At 50.7% G+C, this 24,395-nt stretch overlaps 1 protein-coding gene across 1 annotated transcript; it reads left to right on the forward strand.

The window, feature by feature from the left end:
• The first annotated feature begins 219 nt into the window (after positions 1-219).
• On the forward strand, positions 220-13,180 carry TMEM229B (transmembrane protein 229B). The gene is made up of 2 exons (XM_082451941.1): positions 220-298; positions 11,080-13,180. The coding sequence occupies exon 2, from the start codon at positions 11,102-11,104 to the stop codon at positions 11,603-11,605; it is 504 nt and encodes a 167-aa protein (XP_082308067.1). The 5' UTR covers positions 220-298; positions 11,080-11,101; the 3' UTR covers positions 11,606-13,180.
• Positions 13,181-24,395: the final 11,215 nt, after the last annotated feature.

Consider the following 24,395-nt stretch of genomic DNA (forward strand, 5'->3'; position numbering starts at 1 on the left):
GGCTGAGCCTGGAGCCCAGAGTTGCGGTGTTTGCCTTGAGGCTGCCTCTCTGGCTGGCCTGGTGGCTCGGAGCTGGGGGCAGTTGAAGCTAATGAACTCCTCCTCTTTAATTCCAGGGACAAATGGAAGCCATCCATCCACTAGCCGAGGATCAGCTGAGCCCTGGGGCTGATGCGTGCCCACACTGTTGAGAATGGCACCGAGGCCCAGCCAGGCAGCGGGACAAAGGTTAACCCGGGACGCTCCTGGACAGTGTTCCTGATGTCTGTTCGGAGCCGCGCACTCAAGGGTGTGATAGGTGAGTATGTTACTGGCTCCCAGGGGATCACTGGCCCTTCCTGCCTCAGCAGGTCTGAAGGTTCCTGGGCGCAGGTCTGAAGGTTCCAGTTCTGAGCCTGCTTCCGGTCCAAGGGCCTGTCACAGGGCTATGGTCCTGGAATGGGAGGGGGTTTTCCAGCAGTTTCAGGCCATGTCACGTGCTAGAGCCATCGTATGGCCACATGGCCTCTAAGAACTGGGTCAGACCCAGATGGGCTGACATGAGTGATGTGAGACACCCAGCACTTAGATGGCATCTTCCCCACTTCCCTTTATCTGTATGCTCATGGGTGCTTTGGGCCCTGGGCTTTACCTCTGTGCAGTGGGAACTGGATCTCACCTAGGGTTCCAGACTCTGCCCAGAAGCCATGAGTGGTTTGTGTGGCCTTGGGTAGAGCATCCAGGGCACTGGATGGTGAAGGCTTTGTGGTGCCTTAGCTGCCAGAAACATGGCCACCAGGGGGTCAAGAGGAGCAAGTTCTCTGCTGCCTCTGCCATGTTTCAGCCATATCTCCTCCTCAGTCCAGAGGAGCGGCATGTAGGGCGAGGGGCCCCCTGGCTGGGGAGTCTCACCTGTCCACACATAGCCTTTCTTTCCAGCCTCGGCCTCTGGCTTTTCCTTCATGATGCTTTAAAAAATGACAGTTGGCTGCTCTCCCAAGCCCCAGAGGCTGTCCGGCCTAAAGGCTGTTCTGTCTGAAGAGGGCAGACAGTCCCACTGTGGGACCGGGGGCCAGCAGGCAGACAGCTCCCCCGGAAACCAGGGCAGGGAGCGCTGGTGGGTTTGCACTCTTGACTGGACAAGTTTTAGGAGCTGTTGGACTGGTCCATGGGAGCCCAGAGCCCTTAGCTTCTATGTAGGAGTTTGCAGAGAGGGAAAGGGTAACCGGGTATTTCTCAGCTTTAGATAGATCTTGACTCCACTTCTAGTTGAGAGTTTAAAACTCAAGGCTAGAATCTATTTTTCAGTCAACCGAGGCTTGCAAAATCAGTTTGTGATTGGAGGGTCTTTCAGGAAGTGTGTTACCGAGTTGATTTATAGCCGGGGTGGTGTGAGAGAGCCTGGACTGTGGGAGTGGGGTGGGGGGGTGGAGAGATGGTCGTGGAGGCCACTGTGGGAACGCGGAGACTCAGACGGAGACCTATTCCCCGCATTACATAGAATTCCCCAGAACAACCTACATCATCAGCCTTAAAACAGTTGTACCCTTTTGTTCAGTGATACCACTTGTAGAATTGTTCATTAAGAAATCTTTCATTAGGAAATAGTTCCAGCAAAGAAAAGGGCTGAATTCTCTTGTTACAGGCATAAAAGATGTTCTTGTGGTGTCATTGTCAGAGTAGAAATGGGAAACAGTTGTTCTCCCTTTGTTGAACAGCTAGGTTAAGTAAATTATAGATTTCCACTTGTTGGAATATTACACAGCCATTATAATAAGCAGAACATAGGAAATGTGACAACTTGGAAAAATGATTATGATGTAATGAGTGAAAGTGGGAGGTTACAGGATAAGTACATTATGGTAACTTGTAAAATAAACACATGAGAAAAGATCGCAAAGGGGAAAAGATAATGGCTGCTAGTTTGCTGGAATTATGAATGCCTTTTCTTTCTATGATGCATGGATTTGTTTCTTTTAAAACTAAATTAAATCTCAATGAGTACACAACATACCATTAAAAGTGATTTTCTCTAAGATGTGGGATGATGGGGGACTTTTGCTTTCTATGTCATTCCTTTCTGCAGTGTTTAAATTTCAACTGTGAGCAAATGTCATTTTTGTAATCAGGAAAAAGAAAGACATTTTAAAATGCTAGATATAAAAAAATTTTAAAGGCTATATTTCCCAAGAAAGAGGAGAAGAGAAAGGCTGAGCTCTTTAGTTCTTTATACCTGCTCTCATCAGCGTTTAAGGGCCTGTGACTGTTTGGGCCCATTCATTCATTCATCAATCCATTCGTTCACAGGTATCAGTGGGTCTTACTGCCAGGCACTGTTCGAGGCACTAGTTACCCAGCAGTGAACAAGGCAGAGCCCTGCCCTTGTGGAACTTTCACTCCGATTGGGGGAGACAGACAATGAACAAGTAGCAAAATATCAGAAAGTGAAAGTGCTATGACTAAAAGGGGATGATGTGAGTGACGGGGAGGCTATTTTGGACCAGAGGTTCCTCTGAGGGGTGATGGTTGAGCTGAGATCTCAATGACAACAGAGAGGCAGCCGTGTAAAGTCTGGGAAGGGCCCTGCAGGCAACGCACAGGAACCCCAGCCTGCAGTCCCCGCCCGCAGGCTGCCCTTTGCTGCCTGAGCCCTGGTAAGCCTCTGTGCCAGGCTGACTCCGTTCCCCAAGCCCACTTGCCCCCACTGCACCTGCCAGCTGGGATTTGCTCAGCATCTGAGGCCGTCTGAAATCCTCCCCGGCCTGCTGCCCTGCACGGATCGGTTGCTTCTGATGCTCTGGCTGCTGTTGCTGCTGTAGGCACAGGGCTTCTCTGGGCAGCCTGCACGCTGGCCACTGCTCTTGGCTGGCGTTTCCGTGGCAGGGCTGGGGCATCTGAGATTCCCGGCAGCATTGGGGCAGGCTGGCAGTCGGGGAGGCTCTGGGTAATGTGTGTCCTGGTGAGAGGTCTTTGAATGGCACGTGCCTTAAGGTCCAAAGGGGTGGCTGCTGCCATGGTTCTGTGAGGGTCAGCCGTGACCGTGGAGGACCTTCGTGTGGACGCTGCCAGAACGTGGCTTCAGAACAGAACTTGGCCTCTCAGAATAGACTGAGAGCCTTCAGGAGCTCTGACACCAGTTCTGGGCTTCATTGATGATCTACCGAGAAGCTCACATCCTTCTTGCTTCCTGTTGTCTCTCCATATACCGTCTCAGCCTTCCACAAGCAGAAACTCAGAAAACGGTAGTGCCCTCAAAGGAGCCTGTAGTCAGGCTCAAGAACAGTGCAATGTGCTGACTGCGAGTGAAGGCTCTGGAGCTGGGTTTGAATCCCAGTTCTGCCTTGTGGAGCTGTAAGAACTTAGGCTAATTTTCTAGCCTTTCTCTGCCTCAAATTCCCCATCTGTGAAATGGGCTTGAAGATTATCTGAGTTAATACATGGAAAGTGCTGAGAAGAGTGCCTGATTATTACTGTGACTTGGGAAATGGCAGGAGGACCATCCCAGGGAGCTTTCCTGGGGCGGGGGGGCGCCCACAGCAAGAGAGGGTGGAACTCTATGGCATTTGGGCAAGCCAGTGACCACGGGTATCTTCCCCCACTTGCTTCCCTTCTGGCCCGGAAGCAAGCCCATGTTTTCCTCCTCCTCAACCTGATGACCACAGGGGAAGCTCAGGACTGTTTCAGAACTTGCAGATGGCACCCAGAGGGAAGAGCGACCACCCACCCCTCATTAATTCCACTACCCCACCAGGTGACTGCACTCAGGGTTGCTCAAGCTGTGCCCCCAATGCCTTGTCCTCAGAGACCCCCGGAAGGCCTGTGCATCTCTCCAGAGCAGTGGTATTAATTAACTGTAATGGTTTTGTTGCCTGGGGATGGGGAGTGAAATTTGGGAAGTAAATGAGGTGAAAGAGGAAGGCTTGCCCAGCCTGTCTGCATGGAAGGGGAATCCTGATTTTCTAGCAAGATGCTCCTCTGGACAAAAATTCCCAGAGTTGTCGTGTTGTTCCAGGAAGTTAAGATGCTACAAGATGGGGGTTTTTGGCAAAACCAAGAACAATCGTCCCATCTGGTTTTGCCTCCAGCCTGTCTTGGACTTTTATGGCATTCTCTTCGCTCCTCTCAACTGCTCACCCTAAGGAATAGCTCAGCAGGTTCCAAGAGCAGCAGGTGAGATACTCCTAGGGAGCAGCGCTCTGAAAGCCAGCCCTCCCCCCTCCCCCACCTGTCTCCTTGCAGAGGCAGTGCCCTGTCCTGATGACTCTCCTTGGGCTCTGGCCCTTTGCTGGAACTCCGTGTGCCTGGCTCTTTCATCACAAATGAGGGCTCTTGTACTTGAGTGTTGTTCCCTAAAATCCCGCTTGTGAAACCATCCACTGCTCTGCAAATTCTTTTCTCTGCTTTCAGTCTTGCCCACGCTCTCCTCTCTACTCCACCCTGAGTTTTCCTTCCTGGGCTGTCCCATCTTTGTGTCACGGTCCTCAGGATGGTTATGCCTGTCACCAGGAGAAAGAAGCAACATCCCGTGAACTGCTGCTTCCTCTTGATGCAGGTATACCCGGGGCTCTGATCCCAGGGCTGAACAAGGAGGTACTGGAAGGGTCTGGGGCAAAGGGCTCAGGTTGGGGGAGGCCAGGCAGGGATGGGGGCTGTTGGGCCCAGCAGAGGGAGGGGAGCCTGTCCTAGCTCAAAGTTCAGGCACAGCTCCTGTGACTATTAGAAGTGGGTTTGGGGAATGGAGTTCTGAAAATCCACCCAGGCCAATGCCTGCCTTTAATTTTAGCATCTGTCCCATCACAGCGTGAGCTGCCATCCCACCTGACGACACTGCCTCATATCCCCGTCCCTGTCCTCACCCCGGCCTCCTGGCCCCCGCCAGCTCTACCCCATTCATCTTCCGTGGACCAGTCCAGGTCTCCTCAGACACCACCTGACCTCGCCTAGGTATGCTTCCCCTCCACCTACCTGTGTTCTTCCAGGCACAGAGATTCTAAAAACAGAATCCAGGCCTCAGGCTCGCCCTGTTCTCTCTCCCCACATCCTCTCTTCTGTTCGGCAGCTTGCCCTCTCTCCCTCTGACAGCTACTGCTTTAATCTTGCTTCTGTTCCATAGGGTTTGGGTGTCCAACTCTTCCAAGTCACCTGCTCTGGGGGGGTGGGCGTGGCTGGAGCCTCTGATCTGTAACCGACTGGGAAACCATTCTTGGCCTCCCCAAAAGATCAGACCAAGAGGCAAGGAGAGTAGGGTCTTAAAAACAGCATCAAGAAGGGGACTGACCAGAGTGATGACTCCACCAGTTACATGAGGCTGCTGAAGAGCACGTCTGAAGAAGTCCCTTCTCCGGATCCTGGGGGACAGAGGGGCCAGGGCTACGAGTGCCTGTCAGGTGGACAGACCTGCGTTCAGAGGACCCTGAGTCGGGCAGGAGGCAGAGGGGTCTCCAGGCCACCACTGTCCACCCACCTCGGACTGCGGACCCCTCCTCGCTCCTCTGTGAGTTTCCCTGGAGCCCAAGCTCTGTTCTGGGCAGAGCTTAGCAACCTGTTGGGAGTTCAGGATAAAACGAGAGCTTGAGAAACTGTGCCAGGAATGCTGGCCCTTTCACTCACACTTCTCTTAAAGCCAGGCCCTCACAGGGCTGGTGCTGAGATCCCTCCCCTTTCACCAAACCTCCTCAGCCACACGGGAGCTGGACGCTCATGTCGATTCTCCTCAGCTGGGTTTTGGTTCCATGGGCTGTATGTGTGATTACTGTTTTCATGGGTAGCTTGGCTGCCGGGTTAGTGCTCTGAGTGGAGGTGAAGACCTGACTTGCTTGGCACAGAAGGCTGCCCGGCTGCTAGTGAGGAGAGGGGCAGAAAGACCCTGCCACAGGTGGGAGGGAGAAGCCGACCAGGAATCCTGGCTCCGTGCCAGAAATGAAAGCCGTCCTTTTTTGAGCATTTGCTGTATCCCTAGTAGTGGCTATCTCTTAGCTCATTCATCCTCACTGTTAACCCTCAGAGGTAGTTTCTCTTCTTATTCTCACTTTACTTATAAGGAAACTGAGACAGAGAGGTCAGGTAATGTGCCCTAGATCCCACAGGTGGGGGGTATTATCGTCCACAGCACAAACCCAGGCAGTTAGGATCTGGAGCCTTTGCACTTAACCCTACACACCATTCACACCTGTGAGTCATGGTTTGTTGTCGGGCATGGCTCAGGAGGGAAGAATGGGCGTTAATTTTACACAATTTCAGGTTTCCTTAAGTTCATTTGTCTGGCAAATTTACTGAGCATCTTCTATATACGAGGCGCTAAGATGAGTAATATATAGTCATTCAACAAATAGCTTTAAGGGACTTCCCTGGCGGTCCAGTGGTTGAGACCCCGCGCTTCCACTGCAGGGGGTGTGGGTTCGATCCCTGGTCGGGGAACTAAGATCCCATGTGCTGTGTGGCCAAAAAAAGAAAATAAAACAAACAAACAAACAAAAACAAATGTTTTTGAGATACCATTATTTTTATAAAAGTTATACATACTAGTTAGAAAAAAATTTTAGAGTCTACAGAAAAGTATAAAGATGGAAATAAAAATCACTTATGATGTCACCATCTGGAGACGATTGTGGCTAAATTTTTTTTTTGATATTTACATGTATGTATGCCTTTGCAAAATCAGAATCATACTCAGCATTCCACTTTGAATCCTGCATTTTTCTCTTAATGTTGTATTAAACATTCATCAGGTGGCTACCAGTGCTGGCCTCCAGAGGAATCATGGCAAAGCCAAATGCTAACTGTTATCACAGAAGTGAATGGGGTGCAGAGGTGGACAGGGCAGTGGACAGCTCCAGAGTTGCAGGTGTTCAGGAAAGTCTTCACAGAAGAGGAGCTGGATCTTGAAGGAGGATTATGGCCTCGCAGGCCATGGGTGGGGGAAGGGCACCCCAAGTAGCAAAAACAGCAATGGAGAGATCTGGAGGACAGGCTCCGAAGCAGAAGTGGATCACGATGGGCTTTGCCAGTCATGCCTAGGTGTTGAGCCTTACTCTGTAGATGTTAAAGATCCACCAATGGGCTTTAAGTGGGGAGAAACATTGGATGTGCATTTTAGAAAGGCTGCTGTTTCTATACACTCTTTCACAGTAGTGATGAGTAAATTGAAAGGAGCAAGGCAAGGCTGGGAGACTGGCTAAGTAAGAGACCATTGGAGTCATCCAGGTGAGAGATGATGGGGCTTGAACTCGAGCAGGAATGAGAAAGAGGAATGACAAGGAGGAGGTGGATTTCAAAGATGTTTAAGAGGTAGAAAGGATAGGAGTTAATGGCTGACTTGGTGGCTTTGCCATGTGACTTGCTTGGGCCAACAAGATGTTAGTGGGTGTGACTTAACAACTTAACCAGTATTGAAGAGCACCAGTGCAGTTGGGTTGTTCGCTCTTGGGCCTCCGCCCTTGCCATGAGAAGACCTTGCCAGGGCTAGTCCACTAGGCCCAGAAGAAGGACAAGAGGCAAGTGGAGCAGAGCCATCCCAGCCAAGCATAGGACAGAGCCCCCAGATGACTCACAGCCTTGTGACTGAGGCCAGCCAAGATCTGCCAACCCACAGGCACGTGAGTTGTAATAATAAATGAGAGTTTATTTAAGCCATTGAGTTTGGGGATGATTTGTTATGTAGCAATTGCTGAGTGACAGAAATGTCTTCATTCTTTTTTAAAACAATATTTATTTATTGGCTGCGTCGGGTCTTAGTTGTGACACTCGCGGCATCTTGCGTTGTGGTGCACGGGCTCTTCGTTGCATGTGTGGGCTTAGTTGCCCGACCAGGGATCGAACCAGCGTCCCCTGCACAGCAAGACTGACTCAACCACTGGACCACCAGGGAAGTCCCAAAAACGTCTTCACTCTTGAACTGAATGCTTACTGTGTGCGAGGCACTATTCTAGGCACCTGGGGATGCAGTGCTGAATCAAAGTCCTTACTTTCAGGGAGTTCAGGTTAAAGGGGAGAAGTGGCAGAGGAAGCAGGAATGACCTTTCTCTGCTAACTGGGTGCATGGCGGTACCATTAATCAAGATGGGGGTCATACGATCCCTGAGGTGGACCTGGGTGACCTGGCCTGAGGCGGCACCTCCAGCGGGAGGCCCTCCGTACTCGCCTCGCAGCAAGGGAAGGTGACCAGCCCTTCTGCTGGACAGAGGACAAGCGGCCCCCTCCCGGCCACAGGTGTGGGACAAGACGCGCTGACAGTCGGGCACCAGTAGGGACGGGAAAGCTGCTGGGGCTGGAACCGCCTTCCCCCTTCCCCCTCCCGGGCCCTGAGGGGCTGCAGTTCGGTGCCGTGGCCGGAGCAGCGAGGGCAGCTCGAGCCTGAGGCCAGAGGCCTGGGCTCCTGTCACCGGCCGGTCCTCCCACGCGCTCTGTTGTGTGCTGGCTGCTCCTTTAACTGCATAATTTAAAAAGAAAAAAGAAGCTAAGAGTGGACCAAAACGTTGCACAGAGTGTTCTAATTTCCAAAAAAAAAAGAAAAAAAAAGATGGGGGTCATAGGAGATATTGGGGGGGAAGATAATGAGTTTGATTTAGGAAAGGAATATGAGGTGCCTATGCGGCACTTAGGTGGAGGTGTTCGGGAAGGAGTGGGGTAAATAGGTGTAGAACACAGGAAAGCTGTTTGGCTGGGGACTGAAAGTTATCAACATAGTGAAACAAAATCATCTGTACCAAAGAGAGACAGAGTACATGCTGTGGCTGTTCAGGGGAGGAAGAAAGGATTTGTGGTTGGGAGGATGAAAAAGATTTTGTTCTGAAGGTAACCTGTAAGCTGGGTTTGTACTTGTGGAGGCAAGAGGAGAAAGGCACATAAAACACAATAGATGGGATGGTGGTAAGACGCGGAGAGCTGGACTGTGAGAATTAGGCTGAAAAAGTAGATTGGAGTGAGATCAGGGAGAGTCTTGAATGGCAGGCCAAGGACACTGCAGCGTTTCATTAGAAAATGGGGAACCATTGAATGTTTTTGAGCAGGGGAGTGACATTAGGCACGCATGTCTAGGAGATGGCTAAAGTATGATGAGTTTTGAAGTCGAAATCAAAAGATACTGATTCTAGTCTCACCTCTTCCATTCAGTGGCCCTGGGATATGGGGCAAATGACTTCTCTCTGAGCTTCAACTACCTCTCTTAAAAAATGGAAGTCAAACTACCTGCCCTTCACACGAGTCTTAATTTAGTAAGAACCAATGACAAAATGTGAATGAAAGTGATTGGAAGACCACCAGGCAATGTGCATGGGTAGGCATTATTGTGACTAGGTCTGCTTTACCTGAAACGTAAGGCTGGGATTCCCAGACAGGTGGGCAGACTGCAAATGTCATCTTGTTAACCTCTGTCCCTTCTACCACCTCGGAGAGAGGACTGCCAGAGGTGTCAGCCTGGAGTCCACTGGCAGCTGGCAGAGCTGGGGTTCATGTTCTCCTGCTCTGCCTGCCCGTTCTTGGTATAACCCTGAACTCTCCCACTCCACCCTCCACATAAATGACGTGTCATTTAGAGAACGCCTGCTCAGGGGAGGACTGTACCAAGGCCGCAGAACAGAGGACCGGGAGAGAGTTGCTGCCATCAAGGAGTACACAGGCTGGCTGGATGGTAACTAGGGGTGGCATTGAGTAAAGGGTCAAATGAGTGGTCCACACAGTCGCTGGTGGAGGGCCCGGAGAAGCATGATGGGGCCTTGAACGCCAGTGGGGTTTAAAAGAGAGGATCGGAAGGGAATGAGAAGTAAAGGGGAGGACTCTCTCCTCTGTCAGCCCACTGGTATCCTCTCAATATCGAAACTCAACACCAAAACCCCACTTAATGGAGCAGTTAAAAACAAATGCGACCACAATAAGCAACCACTTCACACCCATTAGAATGGCCATCATCACGAAACCAGAAAATAAGTGCTGGCAAGGATATGGAGAAATTGGAACCCTTGTGCATTGCTGGTGCAAATGTAATATGGTATAGCTGCTGTAGAAAACAGCAAAGCCACTCCTCAGAAAATAAAAGCAGAATTACCGTATGATCCAGCAATTCCACTTCTGGGTAAATACCCAAAAGAACTGAAAGCAGACACTCGAACAGGTATTTGTACACCCATGTTCAGAGCAGCATTATTTACAATAGCCAAAAGGTGGAAACACCCATTAATGGATGAACTGAGAAAATATATCTAGGTAGATCACAATAGAATATTATTTAGCCTTAAAAAGGGAAGAAAATTCTGACACATGCTACAACATGGATGAACCATGAAGACGTTAGGCTCAGTGACATAAGCCAGTCACAACAGGACAAATACTGCATGACTCCACTTAAATGAGATACCTAGAGTTGTCAGATTCATAGAGACAAAGTAGAATAGTGGTTGCCACAGGCTGGAGAGGGGATGGGGAGATAGTGTTTAATGAGTTCAGAGTTTCAGTTTGGCATGATGAAAACATTTTGGAGATGGATGGTGATGATGGATGCACAACAATGAGAATGTACTTAATATCACTTCAGCGTATACTTTAAAACAGTTAAAATGGTAACTTTTATGTATATGTTCACATACACACACATAAAAGACACATGTGACGGGCTGCTTAGAAAGAGCTCAGAAGTATGAGTGATGTGGAACTCACTTGAGTTTGAGAAGAAGTGGGGGAAGAGATGGGGACCCCAGTAGACGGGCCTAGTGAAAAATTAGCAAGTAGCCTGGAAATGGGGGTGACTGGTGGGCCAGGACAGCCAACTCTTCCACTGACTACCAATCATCCTAAGAAGTTATTATAGGGAGTGTAGTAGACACCTCTCTCCAAGTAGCACTTGAGTAGCATTTCTCAGAGGAAGCCAGTGGGGCTGTTTGTTTTCTTCCTTTTATTTCTCATGCCTACCTGGCTCAGGTAAGGAATATGAAATAAAGTAATGAACATGGAATAGGGTTAGGAGTATGATGAGTAACTAAAGAGAAAGGTAGAGGCAGGTTTGAAATCCCCTCCAGCCTGGTCACTCCAGAGACTTGGGGCGGGCAAGTCTGTGGCCCTGCCCCCTCCCCTCCTCCCTCACTTGTGTCTCCTTTGCGTCCCTAACAGCCAGCACCCCCGAGTCAGCGCCATGGCTTCCGCCGAGCCCCTGACGGCGCTGTCCCGCTGGTACCTGTACGCCATCCATGGCTACTTCTGCGAGGTGATGTTCACGGCGGCCTGGGAATTCGTGCTGAACTTTAACTGGAAGTTCCCGGGGGTCACGAGCGTGTGGGCGCTCTTCATCTACGGCACGTCCATCCTCATCGTGGAGCGCATGTACCTGCGCCTGCGCGGCCGCTGCCCGCTGCTGGTGCGCTGCCTCATCTACACGCTCTGGACCTACCTGTGGGAGTTCACCACCGGCTTCATCCTGCGCCAGTTCAACGCCTGCCCCTGGGACTACTCCCAGTTCGACTTTGACTTCATGGGCCTCATCACCCTGGAGTACGCCGTGCCCTGGTTCTGCGGGGCCCTCATCATGGAGCAGTTCATCATCCGCAACACCCTCCGCCTCCGCTTTGACAAGAACGCCGAGCCCGGGGAGCCCAGCGGCCCCCTGGCCCTGGCCAACGGCCACGTCAAGACTGACTGAGCTGGGGGGGGGGCTGGGGGGCTCTCATGGATTCTGTGGACAAGGGTACCAAGCTGGCAGGGTTGCCCCCTCTGTGCAGCACAAGCCCTGCCCCGTAGGGCACACGGAGCCCCATGCCCCGCCCACTGTGGGCGGGCGTTGGGGGCGTGGTCAGGTCTTGGGGGCGGGGTGTGGAGGCAGCAGGGGCACTTCGGATAAGGTCCGTGGATGTCAGCCCAGCTCAGGGGCGGGAGGCCTGTGGCTACACCGGGACTGGACTACGTGGGTGACTTTGGAAGCAGCAGGCCCTGTCCTGGCTAAGGGACACAGAATGGAGCAGAAGGTGGGAGGCAAAGCCTGAGGAGGCTTCGGGCTGCTGCAGCGGCCACCTGCCTCCCTCTCACCTGGTTTAGTTGGGCTTCGGCTGGTTCCATTAGGCAATATTCAGGTGCTTGCTTGCAACCAATACCTCCCCCAGGGGCCTGCTGAGCTGCAGCCTAAGAAGAGACTGGGCAGCCAGGAGGCTGCTGGGCAGGAGTGCTGGTCTGCAAGGGCTGGGAGGCCTTCCCTTGGCTCCTCTCCCCTCCCCCAGGGTCCCACGCTGATCCCTTGGCCTTTGGGGGTTCCCCCCCTGGTGCTGGATTCCCACCAACCTTGGGCTTTTGGAGGTTTCAATCCCTGTGTGTTCGGTGGCATTTCCCCCTTTTCTCTTATTTTCAAAGCCTTTACCACTAGCAGACCCTTTATCCATGTAACCCCCCCACCTGCCCCACCCACAACTCCCTAGGCAACACAGCAGCTGCCAGAGATAGAACCCTGAGCAGACCCCTCCAACCCTCTTGCAGCCTTCCCTCCACTATTGTCGATGGCCCGATTCCTGAGGAGTCCCCCCTTATGCCTCCCCACCCCCCCTGGTCTGGGGGGTTGTGGCAATGCCCCTGGTGCTCACCTCCTTGCAGTGGCTAAAAACTAATGATACCCCCAACGCACAGTCAGGCCATCTTGGGCCCCATGGATCAACAATGGGGACCTAGAGACAAATCAGTGTGAAGGGGGGAAGTTGGGCAGTAAAGGTACCTGACTGGTTTATTTTCAAACCAGCCGGGGCAGTCTAGTTTTCTAGGAGGTGGAGGAGCAGGTATCCAGTGTTGGAGAGTCACGGAGACTGAGTGAGGGAGAAAAAGAGGGCCTTTCAGCTTTGGGAGGGTCTTCGAAGCATCCTTAGTGGGAATGGGTCCGTTCTGGTTCTGCCATAGCCCCAGCCCTGCAGCAAAACCTCCTCAGGGCTACCCCCTCCTCACCCCTCCCAGAAAAGCTGACCCCCTGAGCTTGCTCCTTAAACAGTATTAACCCTGCCGGGCTCATGGGCATTGTCATCTTGGTTGCCCCGCCTTCCTCAGTGACAGGTCCATTGCTGGCAGTAGACAGGTGAAATCCTAACTCCAGCCCACTTCCAGCTCTGCCCACTCCCTGAGGGGAGGGGTCCATCAGAACGCAGCCTATCCCATGGTACATGGTCTCTTCTTGACCACACTATGACTCTTAGGTAGAAATTAGCCTTTCCCTTTTTATAGAACATTAAAAGTGATAATACGACCTGTGGAGAGAATCTCCTCTTCTTGCTGTACTGCTCCACCTAGACTGTGCAGACAGCACCAGCTAGGGCACAGGCCAGGGTGGGGATGCTGGGGGTGGGCAGGGGTGGTGTCCTGGATTGGGAGAAAGGCTGGGAGACTCTGCCTGTGGCAGGGTTGTGTTCTGCAGTGACCCTGTCCAGGACAGTTTGAAGGCGATCCCCAGCCTCTATGTCCTGGGCAGGCTCCTGCAGTCCAGGCACGACCTACATTCTGCAGGGGTTAACCCTACCTTTGATTTTACTGTGGCCCCAATTCCAGGGCTTTGGGGCTTCTAGGGGTTCAGCCTTCCAGTGGGGGTCAATTGCTTTCCATCTACAGGTGGAGGGGATTCCAGAGGAAGAATAGTGTCTGGTTCCCGGTTCTGTCTGAGTAATTGTTTCCTCGGTCTTTTCCCCTTGATCCACATTATCTCGGTCTCCTGGACCCCACTACCCCTCTAAGCCCCTTAAACCACACTACTCACCTTTGCTCTCCCCTCCACGACAGAATCTGGTGGTCAGCTTGTTGATGTCTCCCAGCCCAAGGCCTGCATGATTCTCTGCCAGAGCAAGCCCTTGGGTGGCCCGCTGGGTCTGGCCGCTCCAGAGGTTGCCCTGTCTGTTCCCTGGCACTATCTCTCTGGGCCCTATAAAAACTCCCAAGTGCGAGAGGTCCCCGAGTAAACCTGCCTGCCTGGCAACGTGCAGAGCACTGTGCTTCTGCTTCATCCAGGTGCCCTGAGGCTCCTATTCTCCCTCGTAGGGCACAGAGCCCCTAGCAAAGGGAGGTGATGACCGGGAGCTTAACCACAGGATCTGTGTGTCTTCAGGGCCCCAATCCCATAGTGCCCAAGGACTCAAAGTTTGGAGTAATCCCAGCCCTGCAAAGCAGAGAATCTGATCACTTTTTATGAACCTCTTGTGTCCTGGGCCTCTCTCCACAGGACATGGCAGCATCTCTGAGTCACAGATCGCCATGTGCTGCCCTGCATGGTTGAATCGCTTCTGACATCTGCTAGGCATCCTGTCCCTTGTGCTGTGTCCCCTCCGATGCCAGTGAGTCACAATGGCCTATGCTTATTCACAGCAATAATACCTAGGGAGTGCCCATGAAGTCCTTTTGTCCTGGTCCCTCGCTTTCTGCATGGGTCTCCTGGGGAGGCAGCCACTGAGTGGGTCAGTTAGGAGAACCTGTATTTATAGAGCTCTGGGCTATGCAGACATCACCACAGGGGAGGCAGAAAAATGGGAGGCTCAGGCCTGGAGGACTTACGGCTAAGGCAGGGAAAGCACCTTCTACTCTGAGGCCACCCCAGGCCTGGAGGAGCTACAGGTCCCTGCTCTACAAAAGGGCCTCTGAGGCAGATGGGACTGTCTCCCAGCTATGGCAGCTCTTCAGAAGGATACATGACTGGTTTGTGCACCCATTGCCTGCTCTGTCTCCATTGGTCTCTTTGTCTCTTTCTTTTCACATTCATGCACACAAAATATACTGGTGTTTGTGTTCCAGGACTGGCTCTGACCCATCTCTGTTTCTTCTGTTTTGGAGCCCCTTCCCTAGGAGCTGCTGGAGGCCAGGCCCTTCACACTCTGACATCACACTGTCCTGAAGCATGCTAGATGGGGCCATGCTGTGGGGAGGGCAGGTGGCATTCTCCACCAGTCCTTTCCACGATCTCTGTGCTGACCATCTCTGGTAACCTGAATTCTCCACCCGACTCCCCATCATAATCTGGTCTAGTCCTGACTTTGGGACCAGGCTGCAGGGCAGTTGGGGAGGCCCAGGCAGTATCCAGGTTGACTATAGGTTACTGCATCTGCCCATGAGATGGGCTTCTCTTGAAAATGCCAGCCATGACCTGCAATATCTCATGGGGTGGGAGGGCCCATGGAAGGAGTCTGAGGGTACCCCAAAGAGCTGGAAGGCTAGAACCCCTTACTTCCCATTACCTTGAAAGTCATGCTTTTTAGAAGCAGAGAGTTCTGCTCTCCCCCTGGCAGTGCTGCTTTCCCCGAAAAGCACATTTGGAGGGAGTCATCCCTTCCTGCTCTGTGTACCTCTGCTCTGTCTAACATCCTTTGTCCTCCTCTCCCCCCACCATGGTCCTGCCTACTTTCCTTCTTCCAGGAAGAGGATGGAGGGTTCAGAATTTGCTCAGCCAGTTTAACCAAACCAAAATGGCCTGCCCCACCTGGCATAGCCAGACTATAGAATACCTGCTGGTTTTCTGGATGGAATAGGCATTGTGCTTTCTGAATCATTGAGAAGGCCCTCTGCCACCCCTACTCACTCGATGGTGTTCATTTCAACTGAAAGCCCTTCCCAAATGAGCAAAGCCCCAACAGTCATTTACATGTTAGTATAAACAAATCTATAAGGCTAGTCCATTAGAGCAGGTGTTTATAAAAAGAAAGAGGCAAGCATAATGGAACAGGGTCTACCTGATGGAGCTTCAGAGAAGAGGCAAGAGGTAGGACCCAGAGCAAGGAGGCCGAGGGGACTTGAGTCCCTTCTTCAGTGGCCAGCTCCTTCCGTACTCTACTCAATGGGTACCTTTCTTTCTTGATACATTCCTTCCTCACCTCCTCTGCCCCACCCTCACCCAATTCAAGGAGACCTTCTGACTCCTCATCGCACAGGTTAGAAGAACAACTGTGGTTCGTGCCGCTGCTATTCCTGCGACTGCAGCCAGGCACTGCCCTGAGGCTCGCCCTCATTCTCAAATTTTCTCCCATCTGAGGTGAGCACCGTTATTTCCCTGTTTTACAGAGGAGGTCTGGTGGCAACCAGTCGACAGTCCTGATTTACCACGTCCCTCTTTTGTTTCAACGTAAGCGGAAGACCCTTCGGGGAGAACTTGTGATGAGTCAGGTGCCCTTTTGTACTTTGATGAGACTCCAGACGTTGTTAGAGTCCAGTCCCTCCGAATGCTATTCACAAGGCGAAATTCATGTTCAGGAGGGGGAGGTTTTTGGGGGGAGAGACGGGGTTATAGAAAAGGAAGTATGGGATGCCATCTTGGCCAAGACAAACCAATTGGCACAAGGATCCCTCCTCACGGAGGGAGGGTTGTGAAATTTTGGCCTCTGGCAACCCTGGGTTTGGAGTTGACATCTTCTCTACCTCCCACATGCAGCTTTATTTATTCCCCGGGCCTTTCGCCTTTGATCCTATTTCCTTCTCTTGAGATTAAGCCTGGGCCCCTAGCTGTCGGTGCTCCCAGAGGGTTTGAAACTACCAGGTGAAATCGTTCTCCTTTTGAAAACTCAGATGGGCCTGAGAATTGATCTGGTAGGTTCTTCAGCTACTTATTGGAACCTACAGGAGCCGGGGACCAGGCTAGTTACTGGGTTGCTCACAGCTAGTCAGGGGAAAGGCGTGGAAAGTTCTTTCATCAAGATAGTTATCTCAGTACAGTACAATGTTGATCAGGCCTCCAAAAGAGAAGCCTCAGTCTAACAGAGGAACCTGACTCATCTACAGGGATAGGTAGGCTTCCTACCTATAGGCTTCCCCGGGGAAGAGACACATAGTGCAAACCTGAAGGTCAAGTACTGACGCTTTCAGGGGTGGGCTGGCTTCTCACTGTCCGGAAATGTAGACATTGACTGTGCTCTGGGAGATACCTAGATGGGTAGAGTGCAGAACAAAGCCAGCATACAGTGGGTGCTTTAAGGAACTCTTGGTGAATGAAGTCTCACAGTATGTCAGCCCTAGTAAGCCCACCCTAAAAGCCAAGCTGAATGTTCCAGAGCACCACAGTCCCCTTTGGGAAACTGGAGTTAGGAATCCTGTTTGAACAACAATCATCCCTGCCATATCTGTGCCCACCACCGTAGAACAACTCACCGCCCTCCCCGCTCTTCCCAAACCATTTGTCCCCACAGAGCTCTGCCAGCGTTCTGGCTTCACTCTCAGAGTCTTTGGACCTTGGCCAAAGACCCAGCTCCATTGATTTGTCCAATGCTTCATTCTGGTGATATGCTTTCTAGGTATGGGCAAAGGTGTCCTTTCAATGCCAAGTGGTACAAAGAAGAAGGATCCACTGATAGTCTAGCCTGGCTTCTTGCCTCTGTTACAGTCACACCTTCTAAACAGAAAGGAAGTGTTCTGGTTCATAAGGGTCCACTGATGGTGAAGCGTCCTGAGGCTGAATCTTCCTAGTTACAGCATGGGGATGTATTAGTTTCCTATGGCTGCTGTAACAAATTACCACAAGCTAGCTGGTTTAAGACAACAGAAATTTATTCTCTCACAGTGCTGGAAGTCATAAGTCTGAAATCAAGGTGTCAGCAGGGCTTTCTTCTGGCGGTTCTAGGGGACAATCATTCTTCACTTCTTCCAGCTTCTGGTGGCTGTTGGCATGTCTTGGCTTCCTAGGCTTGTGGTGGTATCACTCCAGTTTTTGCCTCGATGGTCACATGGCCTCTTCCCCTTCTGTCTGTGTCTTCTCCTCTTTTGCCTCTTCTAAGGACATTTATCAGTGGATTTAGGGCCCATCTAGATAATCCAGGATGGCTGTCTCTTTTGGGGAGCCACTCAGGTGTTAAGGAGGGAGATTTCTTCTGAAGCCCTGCATCCTATACCCATTTAGGGATTCCATTAAGAGCGAGAGCTAGAAGTACAGGGTGGGGTAACCTGGGAGAGAACTCAAGGATTTAGGTTGGGGTTGGAGCTCTCCATCCCAAGACACGTCCTGTAGCTGCAATGGTTTTTCCGTTTAGATGCAGATCTGACCACTTCACTCCCTACTCCAGACTCTTTAATGATTTCCCATTAACTTTAAGATCAAGTTCACCACCTCGGCAAGGCTTACACAGCCCTTTGTGGTTTGGCCTCATTTCTCACCTCCCACTCAGTCCTGCACGATCCAGGGAGAATGACTTGTGGTTTCCCTGGCAGCTCCCTGCTCACTGCCTCTGGGCCTTTCCTCTTCCTGAAACACTCTTACTCCTTCTCTTAGCCCAACTAGAGACGGATGAGCTCAATTTTAGCCAGCATCGTTGGTCTCTGTTTACTTCGAGCTCTCTCTGGACCCAGCTCTCGATTTAGTTCAGGCAAACTCAGGATGGAAGCTGTCTCCCTGGAAACTCTCCGCTTGACAGCTGCCAGCAGCAGTAGCTAAGTTCTTCCAGTGCTGTCCCTGCAGCAGACCTTTGTTCGTTCATTCATCCTACTAAGCACCAGGTCCTGTGCTGGGCCTGGGCACAACAGTGAACAAGGCAGACTCATCTTTGCCCTCCCTGCCTGATGGCTTCACCTGAATCATGGGGTGCAGAGAACGCTGATGGGCTGATTTAGGGAAAAGGAATTAACTAGACTTAGGGGTCAGGAGATATGTCTGTGTCGGATAGCCAGGAGAAGGGGTGAAGTGCCGGACTCCAGGTGGAAAAGACAACACACGCAGAGACTGGGAACTCAGAGAAAGAGCAGGGGCCCCTGTGGTTCTGCAGTAGCTCCCAGGGTGAAGGATGGAGTCCACAGGAAGCCAGGCTAGATCATGAAATGTCTTGTAAACCAAGTCAGGGAGAGACAGATATAAACAAACAAGAAAACAACAGGCTGTAATACATTAACAGAGTGGTGTGCAAATGAATAGGGAGCACCTTTAGATTGGGTGGCCCTAAAAGGCTTTTGGGAAGAGATGATATTTAGGTTGAAATCTGGATAAAGAGGAGGACCAGCCATGCGAAGATGGGGAAAGAGTATTTCAAGCAGAAGAAACAGCTGGTACAAAGGCCAAAAAGTGAGAATGAGTCTGGATAGCTTGAGGAACAGATGAAAGGCTGGTGCGGCTGGAGCTTGTTGAGAAAGGGGGTGAGAAGGAGGACAGTGTGGAGGTGAGAGAGGCGGGCGAGCATCAGAGTGTGTGGGGGGCTCTGGAGGCCTGGGTTGGGGGGAAGAGAAACAGAGGCGAGAGCTCTCAAGGAAGGAGACTCGTGGGGCCTGGCCCAGCCCCTGCCAGGGATCCCTTTCTGGGGGTGGGGTCTGGTAGGGGAGACTGCAGGTAGAGCCTGGGGTCCCGCATGCCCTAGCATCTGTCCTGCCCTCCTAGACATGGGGTCATGGATTGGGGTCAGCATAACTGAGACGTGGGTGTGTTTGTTTCTGCAAACCCTCCTCTCTACCTGTTGTATAAGCACTCCTGCCCTGAAGTAGATTGTTCCAGGCTGGGTCCTGCAGGGCTTAACAAACTAAACTTCTCTCTCTCTCTCTCTCTCACACACACACACACACACACACACACTACACACATATGCACACCACACATACACACACACACCACATACACACCACACACATTCTCCTAATTCTGAGCAGCCTCTGAGGACCCATCCTTTGACTCACTCACCCTCACTCGAGCCTTCTCTCAGGATGCACAGGCCAGGGGTGTCTAATCCACCGCACATCCAACCCATCTCACCTCACCTCACCCCACCTCTTATGCTTCAACCTTTGTGAGATGGGCCTGCAGAACTGTCCTGAAGCTACCTGGGAGCCCAGCCCCCACCCCACCCACAGACCTCTGGAGTCTCAGGGCCCTGGCAGGATCGGGGTAGCCCAGAGCAGGGCAAGGGTGGGGAACAGCATAAGTACTGAATCAGACAGACTTTAGGCCTAACTCTGGCTCTGCCACTTACACTCTGTATGACTTCTGATAAGACACTGAACCCCTTTGAGATTTAGCTCAGTGGATTTAGTTCAAACTTAGTTTAGTTTAATTCACTGGGAGCATATCCTAGCCTTCCTGGCAAAGCTGAGTGTAAAAGTAACCACGCTGAAGGTTTGGAGCAACCAGAGGGGGCATTACAGTGCAGTTCAGCACAGCAAACATCTTACAGTGGACTATTTGCCACCCCTATTATTAAAAGTCTGTGGGCGTTGCCCTCAGGGATTTTTAACTGGCCAGCTCTGGCCCATCACCGGTTGTAGGGAGACCAGCCCTCCCAGTTTGCCTGGGACTCAGGGGTTTCCTGTGCCAAAACGGGAAAAGTCTTAGCAAACCAGAGCAAACTGGTGACCCTAGCTGGTGGGCGTTTACAATATCCTTACCAAATACAATGTAGTTCCTGCTTTGCAGAATGACCCCTCTCCCCCTGGACAGGTTCTTGGCGGGTCCTCCTCTCCCAGGACAAGGAAGGACAATCAACCCTTTTTTCTTTCATTTGAGTATCAAAACAAAGCCTAAAGGGACTGTCCAATAAATCATTCCTGCCACCTGGATCCCCAGAGGACCTTGGGTTCCTGTTGTTTTCTCAGAGTGTTCTTTGGCCTTTCCTTAGACACCCTGAGGTGCCCCTCACAATTTTCCAATTAATTCCTTCTTAGTTTGTGTTAGTCAGTTGATTCTGTTGCTTGTAACCTAACCGACCCTTCTCCTACTCTCCGTGCAGCAGTGAGAACCTTCTGTGTGTTGACAATCCAGATCCCTGCTAAATACCTGACTTCTTTTAAGCATCCAACCGTCACTTGTGATCGTATCTTTAGCCCTCATGCGCCTCCTTCCTAATTCATGAGATGTTGCTCATGCCTTGAGCTAATACCCTCTATCCAGTCTGCACCCCACCTCTAGGAGACCTCACCCATTACAGTCTATGCTTGCCACCCCTGCACCTGTTCGGAGCCTTAGGTTGACTGTTGAAAGCTGAGGAAGCTCCAACATGGGAATGCCCCAAACTAGGCCCTTCTTTTATAAACTGTAAAGCACCCAGAAGTGCAAATCATGACCTTTCAAAATTTGTGTATAGGGACTTCCCTGGTGGTCCAGTGGTTAAGACTCCGTGCTCCCAATGCAGGGGGCCCGGGTTTGATCCCTCGTCAGGGAACTAGATCCCACATGCATGCCGCAACTAAAAGATCCCTCATGCTGCAACTAAGACCTGGCACAGCCAAATAAATAAGTAAATATTTTTTTAAAAATGCATACACATGTAAATGTGTATGTAGTACTATTTAAAAAAAAATTTGTGTATATTCCAGGATTCAGACCTGATCCAATTGGGAGTAATCTGATATTTGTGTGTGTGTGTGTGCTGCATTTGGTCTTCCTTGCTGTGTGCGGGCTTTCTCTAGTTGCGGCAAGCGGGGGCTACTCTTCATTGCGGTGCGTGGGCTTCTCATTGCGGTGGCTTCTCTTGTTGCGGAGCATGGGCTCTAGGCATGTGGGCTTCAGTAGTTGCAGCATGAGGGCTCAGTAGTTGCAGCACACGGGCTCTAGAGCACTGGCTCAGTAGTTGCGGCACACAGGCTCTAGAGCACTGGCTCAGTAGTTGCAGCACACGGGCTCTAGAGCACTGGCTCAGTAGTTGTGGCGCACGGGCTCTAGAGCACTGGCTCAGTAGTTGTGGCGCACAGGCTTAGTTGCTCTGTGGCATGTGGGATCTTCCCGGACCAGGGATCAAATCCATGTACCCTTCATTGACAGGCAGATCCTTAACCACTGTGTCACCAGGGAAGTTCCCGAGTAATCTGATTTAGGAGCTGTCCTTTTCTGCAGTAGGGTCTCCAGGAAAACTTTAGAGCTCTGAACTAATATTAGCCCTGTTTTCAGATGGGGAAACTGAAGCTCTCTAAATCCTTTAGAAGCAGGCAGTCTGCTAACCACCTCTGGGTGGAGAGTGAAGGACAGCTAATGCCCACTGCCTACCTGGCTTGCCCACGGGCTGCTCCCTGGGACGGTCTGTCCTGCTGAACCAAAGCCAAGGGTCAAAGCAGGAGGCAGAACCTTGTCTAGACCTCTTCAACACCAAAGAACAAGTGTCTTCCTTGAATCACTTTAGAAATGAGAACAAAATGATGTTAGGTGTTATTTTGCTGACTTTCACTCAATCTGTTCCCCCAGGGCCTCAGGCCTGCTGACCAGCAGGGCCAGATGGCACCTTTTGCGGGAATATCTCATCATTTTGGCCTGTGTGTAGGCCTTGAACATCCTAAGAAACGACTCACCTTCTCCTTCTGACTGACATATCCATGCATTCCTTCTAGTTATCCATATACTTTTCCTTCCTATGACTCTGCCGAAGGCACTCGGGACCCAATTCTAGCTTATATTTCACGTCCTTGAGATGCCAGCTGACCTTGTTGTACACAAGGAGGCAGGATGAGGGTAAGGGAGGGGGAAGTGAAGGCACAGAACCAGGAAATGGAAGGACCAGATTGTTCCACATTTATAACGCTATTTGTAACCAGCCCCTTTCTCAGTCTTTCCAGAATGTGGCCATCTACACTCTGTGTTCCCCTGGCAAATTCCTGATTGTTCAACAGAAGATGCAACATTCCAGGCTTTAGAGTCATTAGACTTGAGTTTGAATCCCAGGTCCCTGACTCACTTGGGCATGTTATGGAAACTGTCTAAGCTTCAGTCTCCCATCTGGACATGGGGTTAATGTTAGTCCACACCTCCCAGAGTTGAGGAGATCAGATGAGACAAGGCTTGTCAAGTGCTTGGCATGCAATCAATATCAGGTATTAGGAGAAATATTCTCCTCTGTTAGTCTCATTAGTCAAAATGCAAGCAGATGTCACTCCAGCAAGCATATCTGGACTCCTGCTGATGTGGTCATGGTAGCCAAAATCATGGGCTTTGAATGCCCCCAATCTGAACTGGGCCACTTATTATCAATAGGAAAGCAAATTAACCTCTGTACACACTAGTTTTCTCATTTGTAAAGTGAAAATGACCAAACCTACTCTATAGGATTATTGTGAAGTTTAAGTTAAATAAAATGATATGTCTAGATGCTTAGCACAGGTCCATGATTCCTTACCCCAAACCCATGGGATTTTGCAAGACTTTCTGGATTTCAGAAAAACAATAACATTTATATGATGTATATTTTGTGACTCCTGAACCAGGTATGAGTCAGCACCCCATAGTCAAACACATTATTATTTCTACAGGAAACCTATGAATATCATACTAAGTGGGGTAAATAAATTCTTACCTTGCGAGACAGGCAGGGCAAGTATTAACATTCTCACTTGACAGAAAACAAACTAAGGTTCAGGATAGTGGGCTGTGCAAGAGCACGTGGTCTATAATTGGCAGCACCAGGATCCCAGGGTCATCTGGTCAACTGGCCCAGGGACTCTTCCCATCACACCACACACTGTGAGAGACACCACCCTGCTACAATCATCCCCTTTGCTTAGTGAACTTAAAAAAAAAGCAGCTACTAAATAGTCAAGTTTTCTTCTCGTCTTTCTAAGTGAATGTGTGTATATTTCTACACTCTTCACATATTCTGCTTTTCCCATCTTGGTGCTTGGTACACATTTCTCTGTATGGTGTTGTATTGTGTTGTAGTGTCATTTTTAAAAACTATACAGTCTTCCAGGATCTTAATATAACTCAGTTAGCTTAGCTATCCCCCTATCACAGGGTATTTGCATGTTTCCAATTTTGCACTGTTCTAAAATAATGCTCAGTCACTCACTTTAAACTTTGCCTTGGGGATGAGCAAGCACATAGATCTGAAAACACCTGTGCCTTGAGCCCCTGGCTGGCTGGCAGCCTTTGGGAGATTGTATTTCCAGGCACTTCCACCGTATATTTGTTGTTCCCAATCAACTAATCAGTTAGGGTTTATTGAACACCTACATGGGGAACAGGGAGCTCTTTGGTGCTGGGAGGGGGCACAGAAGCATAAGCTGTATCTCTGACCCTTAAGAGGCTGATGTGTAACCCAGGAGGCCTTTCAACTTCAAACCGAGATGGGTTTGAGTCCAGCCAGTGAGGCCTTCTAAGCAGGCCTGGTAAAGATGGGCACCAGGGTGTGATGTGAGTGATGAAAGCAAGAACTTTAAATAGGTCTCTGATGTATTCCCTTGTCTGTCAAGGGCTTTGGTTCCATTCAGGAGGAAGGTGCTAAAAATGAAACAGTGAATGAGGAAAACAAGGTCAGGTATTCCATGAAACCTTCCCTAATTTATCAGGTTTTACTTTCAGAATCTAACGGTCAGGACAAATCATTAAAAATCAATAGAAAGTGCCACCTCCCTGAATCCCCTTGGTGGGGGGTCAGCAAAAGGATTAAGCAAGGTCTGGTTGCTGGTTCTATCTAGCTTCCCCCTAAGCAAATTACTTAACCTCTCTCTGCCTCTGTTGGCCCATCCATCAAATGGGAATGACAGTAATGTTCTCATGGGACTCAGGATTGTAACGAGGACAACTTGAGAGCCTGACAAATGTGTCA

This window comes from Balaenoptera physalus (assembly GCF_965194825.1).
Source record: "Balaenoptera physalus genome assembly, chromosome: 2".
Lineage (NCBI taxonomy): Eukaryota > Metazoa > Chordata > Mammalia > Artiodactyla > Balaenopteridae > Balaenoptera > Balaenoptera physalus.